Source organism: Wasmannia auropunctata, unplaced genomic scaffold, assembly GCF_000956235.1.
Source record: "Wasmannia auropunctata unplaced genomic scaffold, wasmannia.A_1.0 LD336111.1, whole genome shotgun sequence".
Classification (NCBI taxonomy): domain Eukaryota; kingdom Metazoa; phylum Arthropoda; class Insecta; order Hymenoptera; family Formicidae; genus Wasmannia; species Wasmannia auropunctata.
The window spans coordinates 1,003,720-1,010,922 of record NW_012026779.1 but is presented as its reverse complement, the minus strand read 5'-3'; the positions used below and the strand labels follow the sequence as shown (position 1 = coordinate 1,010,922).

Below are 7,203 nucleotides of genomic sequence, written 5' to 3'. Positions count from 1 at the left end.
CGCTACCGCGTCTCCTGATTATTATCGTAGGTGGCAGCAGACTAGACCAGGGATTTTCGGAAGACAAAGCGATTTCATTTTTAATTACCAATGTATTACTACGCCGAGTGCTCACTCTGTTACTATAGCCCGTCTAGAGTTTCGGTGCTTCCTCTGTGCTTAACGTCTTCAACATATTTGTACGACTTTATACATATTTTCCACGTTTTTGGTTTCATATAATAAATAGTCTTGATATAATTGAGCCACGAGTGTCGTTGGAGATCCTGATTCTGTCCCTCCCGAACTACAAGTAACATTTGGCGACCGTGACAAGATTTGAGGTTAGACAGTAATTATGGATAAAGTAAACACGTACGGCTGTACGAGCAGCGTACACGCACTCTCACTACATTGAGTCAGTTGTCAGAGGAAGAGAGTGTCGACACAGTGGAATTACGATCGAGATTTGCGATTCTCAAGGACAAAACGTGTGAACTAGAGGAACTTGATCAACAGATACTTCACGCGATGCAGGATGCTGCAGACACATCGGAGAATGACATAATTAAAGAAATAGAGCATGCGGACGAATATCATATCAAATATCAAAGAATGAAGAGTAAATAACGTCCTAGAACCTCCTCCGCAGGCTAGACAGCAACAAGCATATGAAGCGAGGTGCCAATGAATCCACATACGCAAGATAAAAGATTCAAGTTGCCGAAAATAGAGTTGCAAAAGTTTAGTGGCGACTTAAAGGAATGGCTGCAGTTCTGGAGTCTGTTCAAGAACATACATAAAGACGGATCTATTACAAAGAAAGATAAGTTTCAATACCTCGTACAAGCCATGGTAAAGGATTCGAGAGCTAGTGAACTTGTCAATAGTTTCCCTCCAACAGCTGAAAATTATGATAAGGCGATTGACAGTCTCAAAGCCAGATTTGGTAAGAATGAATTGCTAATAGAACTGTATATTTGTGAGCTTCTCAAGGTAGTACTTAATAACACAGCAAAAGCGGAAAGTAAGATGCCCATAGGTAGCCTTTACGACAAACTCGAGACACATCTAAGAGCGCTCAAATCGTTAAATGTAACTACCGAGATGTGCGCTGCTATGTTATATCCATTAGTTGAGTCAGCGTTGCCTGAAGATTTGTTAAGAGCATGGCAGAAGCATTCTACGACATTAGGTACTATTGAAGCCAGAAATCGCCTAACCCAATTAATGAGTTTTTTGCAAACAGAGGTGGTAGCAGAGGTGAGAATAGCTATGGCTGTACATGGATTTGGTATTAGCAGTCTCCAAAGAAAATAAAGAAAAGAAAAGAAAACAAAAATTAGAAGGAAGCGAAATACCTTCAACAGCAGGCCTGATCAATGCCAAACCTCTACGAGTAATCGAATGTATTTTCTGTAATGAAAAACATGACAGCAGCCAATGCGATAAAGCGAAAATAATGTCACTGGAAGAGAGACAGCAAGTAATAAAGACAAAAAGCGCTTGTTTTAACTGCTTAAAAGTAGGTCACAGTTTTAAGAAATGCCATTACAAGGAAAAATGTCCCTGGTGCGGGAGACAACATGTGTTGTTGATGTGTCGCAACATAACCACAAATCCTAAGGCAAAGGAATCGAACGACTCAGAGGTTAAGAAAGAGAATAAAATAGAAGGACGAAATTTAGCGAGTCTTTCTAAGAATCCTGAGGTGTTCTTACAAACATTGCGAGTCTGTCTGGTGAACAATGGAGTGGAATTACAGGTACATGCTGTTATAGACACTGGCTCTCATCATTCTTATATTAAAGATCGTGTAGCAAAGAAACTTCGATATGAACCAGTCGGAAAGCGTACGATGGTCCACTTATTATTTGGAGGAGAGCAGACTCGGCCACAAGAGCACCAATGTTACAACGTACACTTACGTAGTTTGGATGGATCGTACAATTGTAAATTCTTAGTCTATCAACAAGATACTATCTGCCAGAGCATCTCAACAGTGTCTAGAGGGCCTTGGATAAATGAATTAAAAGAGAAATCTGCAACATTATCAGATTTTGGACATGAAAAGCTTCCCATTTCTGTTTTGATAGGTGCCGATATTGTGGGCAAACTATATACTGGCAGAATTCTTAATCTCAAATGCGGAGTCACTGCTGTAAAAACACGTTTAGGATGGACATTATTGGGTCAAACTCCACAATTTAAGAAGCAAAATCCAGGCACGGCATTAACTGTTTTATCACTATACACGCAAGAAGCAGATTTGATTGAATTGTGGAATCTTGATATCATTGGCATAGAAGATCTTATTCTGAAATTGACGATGGAAGAACACTTACAGGAAGTTCTAAATAGATTCCGGGACACGATTAGCACTGATAAAACCGGAAGATATGAAGTGTCTTTACCTTGGAAAAAAGATCATCCACTTCTCTGCGACAATCGAGAAATTGCCGAAAGGAGGTTAGGAAATACTTTGGCAAAACTTAATAAAGATGGTCTACGCTATGCGTATGAAAAGGTGTTCGACGAATGGCTTCAAGAAGGCATAATTGAGCAGGTCCTTACAGAAGAGACGAATTTTGGATACTATCGACCGCGTACGTCGTTAAAGAAAATAGCACGACACGTATAAGGCCAGTTTTTGATATCTCAGCTACAGGAAAGGATAAACCTTCGCTAAATCAGTGTCTGGAAGCAGGTCCCAATTTCATTGAGCTAATAACTACATTAATTTTTTGTTTTCGTGAGAATCAGTTTGGAGCGATCGCGGACATAAGGAAGGCCTTTCTACAGATTAGTATAGCTACAGAAGAACGTAATTACTTGAGATTTCTTTGGCAAAGAACTTCAGATAATAGACTGGAGACTTATCGTCACTGTCGGGTGGTCTTTGGAGTTACTAGTAGCCCTTTTCTATTGGGAGCTACTATCGACTATCATTTGGAGCAAGCAATGGAGAAGGCTCTAAACGAAAATGAAAGATCGATAATTGAGAAGCTGAGAAAGTCGTTTTACGTGAACAATTGCGTTGCCAGCGTCGAAACAGAAGAAGAAATGAATAAATTCAGAGCAGTCGCAACTTCTGTTATGAACAACGGAGGCTTTGATCTACGTGGATGGGAATTTTCGGAAAAATGTGATCTTCTCGCAGAAACTTCAGTGCTCAGATTAACATGGAACAAACAAGAAGATGTTCTAATGCTCTCGCGAGTAACTTCATGGAAAATTCCTGAGAAAATTACGCAAAGAGAAATATTATCTTTCGCACAAAGGATTTATGATCCGTTAGGTTTCGTTTGCCCCGTTACACTTCATCCCAAGTTGCTTTTGAGAAAGTTGCAGGAAAATCTTGGTTGGGACGGAAGTTGAGACCAACGTAAAGGAGACGTTTCTTCAATGATCACAAGAATTACAGAAGTCGAATCAGGTTAAAATCCCACGTTGGCTTTCAGGTACTAACAGATCCGCGATATCATTGCATCTCTTCGTAGATGCAAGTCAAGACGCATACGCTGCAGTGATATTTTGTAGAGTGGAGACCAAAGACAAAGAAGACGTAAATTTTGTACAAGCCAAGGCTCGGGTAGCACCAAAGAAGCAAATTACAATACCAAGGCTGGAATTATTGGCAGCTATGATTGGAACGAGGCTTATGAGATCTACACTAGCAGCACTAAACAGTCAACAGATTGAAACAGATTGATTTTATTGGACTGATTTCTCTGCTGTACTGGCATGGATTCAAAGGAAAACACAATGGGCCACATTTTAATGGAACCAAATTACAGAAATACGCAAGTTGAGCAACCCGGATTCTTGGAAGCATGTTCCGGGGAACATGAATCCTACGGACCTACCATCAAGAGGCAGTACTGTCAAGCATCTTCTAGATTCCAAATGGTGGGAGGGTCCTCAATGGCTCCGACTTTCACAAGCAGAATGGCCTAGTACAACATTCTTAGCAGATGAAAATCTAGTAGCTAGCGAGATAAAGAAGACTGCTGTAAATAAAAGAAAGATTATAGAAGATACATCGTCACTCGCCAATACAACGCAAGATACAAGCGGACAATCAGAAATACTTAAACGCTTATCGACTTTATCTAATTATTTGCGAATAATTTGTGTATTAGCTTGGATGCGAAGATTCATTAGCAACTGTCGAAGTAAGAAGATCCATCGCGTCAAAACATACTTGAAAGTAAAGGAAGTCAACAAGGCTGAATTGATTATGTTTAAGTTAGCGCAAAAGGAAAGTTTTTCTGGAAGTAATGACCCGAAGTTAAGTACCATGAGAGTATACGAGGATGATTTGGGTCTCTGGAGAATAAAAAGCTTTATTTCTAATAGAATAGATACATATGATTTCCGCTACCCCATCGTTTTGGACTCTCGACATTCTATTATTGTAAAATTAATAGAACACACACATCGGAAGTTAAATCACGCTCAAGCAGATATTATAATCAACAATTTACGAGAACGATTCTGGATCTTGGAATGTAGGAGAACCGTCACTTCCATAATACGAAGATGTGTCATTTGCAAACGGATAACGGTACATTCACGATTCATATGCAAAGAAGATAGAACCGTTGCCTGCTGTATTACCACACAACCGTGTTAAGGATTCAGCTGTATTTGAGGTCACGGGAATGAATTATGCAGGTCCCCTATTTCTAAGAGACGGCAGTAAAGCTTGGATTTGTCTCTTCACTTGTGCCGTCTATAGGGCCATCCATTTGGAATTAGTCACTTCGTTTTCGACTCATTCGTTCTTAGAAGCTCTCCGTAGGTTCGTCGCGAGACGAGGGAGACTCTCCATCATCTATACGGATAACGGTACTAATTTCACTGGGGCAAGCAAGAGCCTTCGGAAAATCAATTGGAAAAAAGTCGAAGATTATGGAATAGCCGAGAAAATACAGTGGATTTCTAATCTGGCGGCTTGGTTGGGAGGCTGGTGGGAGAGGCTGGTACGATCAGTCAAAGAATTATTGAGAAAGATACTAGGACTTCCCTAACCTATGAAAAACTCACTACAATGCTATGCGACTGTGAGGCCGTCATAAACTCCAGACCGATCAGTATTTAGCCAAAGATACCCTTCAATTAATCCCGTTGTCGCAGTCTCTATTTTTATTAGACTTCAAGAGTAATGGAGTACTCGATATTGATACGATAGCCACCAATGAACAACTTAACAAAAGAATAAGATATCGGCAGAAGCTACGAGAGCATTTACGTAGGAGATTCCGGATAGAGTACCTTGGACAGCTATCACGAAGAAACAGTCAAACGGAGCAAACATAATGTCGAGATTGGAGATATCGTTTTCATTGAAAGCGATCATTTGAAAACGTCTGGAATGGCCGTTAGGTAAAGTCATGCAAGTCTTTCCCAGCAAAGACGGACAGCTACGTGTCGTTAAACTTAAAACGGCAACTGGTGAACTTGTACGGCCTGTGCAAAAATTGTATCCTTTAGAGTTCTTTTCGAAAATGAATCCAGAGACTCAAGCTAATTTTTTAGACTCATACCGTTCAAAGCAACTGGAGGATAAGAGGAATGTCCGAGTGGAGCCTTCCGCAGCCCCTGTACTGAAGGAAGAAGTCAAGACTCGCAGTGGAAGAAGAGTAAAAACACCAGCAAGATTTCAAAGCTCATAACTGGTCATTGAGTTGTTAACGCTATTAACAACTCAAGGTGGGAGGATGTAGACGAAGTTCGAAATTACTATCGTAGGTGGCAGCAGATTAGACCAGGGATTTTCGGAAGACAAGCGATTTCATTTTTAATTACCAATGTATTACTACGCCGAGTGCTCACTTTGTTACTAGCCCGTCTAGAGTTTCGGTGCTTCCTCTGTGCTTAACGTCTTTCAACATATTTGTACGACTTTATATATATTTTCCACGTTTTTGGTTTCATATAATAAATAGTCTTGATATAATTGAGCTACGAGTGTCGTTGGAGATCCTGATTCTGTCCCTCCCGAACTACAAGTAACAAGGATAATATATAGAAATATGAAAAAAGATGTATATGTTACGTTGCAATTATTATATATCATTGATATATATCTGATACATAAATGATACATTCAAAGTTGCTGACAGAGCCGTACCTGTACGTTACATGTACCTGTACAAATAATATTATATGTAATATTTATGAGACTTATGTAATATTACATATACATTTAACAAGGGAAGTTAGGGAACCCGAAACTTTAGAAAAATCTGAAACTTTGTGTAAAAGTAGAGCAGTTCATCCGTAGTACGAAACTATTTTTCGTTGGTGCTTTATTCCATTTTGAAGGGATGAAATCATCTCTTTAAAAAATCGGTTTTTTTCTTCCGACGTGAATACCGTCGAAACTATGAGAGATAGAAAACAATGTTCTAGATCAAAGTTGAATGGCTTGAAGTGTGCTTTATGATAGTAATAAAACAAATTTTTTTTTAATTTTTGTTAACGTTTCCCCCACCACTTCAAATTTTTTAAAATTTTATTTATGAGCAAATTAAAGATTATTTTATTACGAATTCAACCATATGTGATAAAGTTATTTTCCAAAGTATAATTTTCGAGAAATAATTACAAACGCCTGTATACGCACACCATCTGTATTCGTTTACGCTGCGCACACGCAGCAATTCTTCACACAGCACGTTCTGATCGCATTTTTGCATTTAAGAAGAGATAACGATGAAAGCAAATCTATTTTCGCAATATTCTGCGGGTGTATAACTACGAATCGTTTTTATCGCGCATGGTTAGACAACGCTTACAAAGTAAAATTTGAATGTCGTAGAATGTCAAATTTATCTTATCAGATAATATTTGGAAAGCATTTGAATACGCATTTGAATATGAATTAGTTTCAAGACTGAAATAGTGAAAGATGCATACACGCAGTCAATTATTCCTATTTTTAATGTAGTATCGTATAAGTAGGAATACATGTCGTGCAATATTCATTGATAAATTAAATTTTGTGCGATATGGAAGTTTTTGCAGGTTTTATATATATAAAACGAGAACGCAGAAAGGAAAAAAGGTGAAAAACGGAAAAAAGACTAAACAAAACCTTCACTATTCACATTATCTAATTATACGATACATAATATGAAGTGAATCTTTACAACTTATAGCATAAATAAAACAGTAAAACAACAAAATTGTGTTAATATAGATCGGAAGAGCACACGT

General features: G+C 38.6%; 1 protein-coding gene across 1 annotated transcript in view; it reads left to right on the top strand.

Annotated features, from left to right (window-relative positions):
* Positions 1-3,691, top strand: part of LOC105450352 — a 4,112-nt gene extending 421 nt beyond the window's left edge. Inside the window, exons 2-6 of the mRNA XM_011690146.1 lie at positions 373-601; positions 713-1,174; positions 1,284-2,585; positions 2,642-3,352; positions 3,441-3,691. Coding sequence (XP_011688448.1) covers positions 373-601; positions 713-1,174; positions 1,284-2,585; positions 2,642-3,352; positions 3,441-3,691 — 2,955 coding nt within the window. The remainder of the gene's footprint in view (positions 1-372; positions 602-712; positions 1,175-1,283; positions 2,586-2,641; positions 3,353-3,440) is intronic.
* Positions 3,692-7,203: the final 3,512 nt, after the last annotated feature.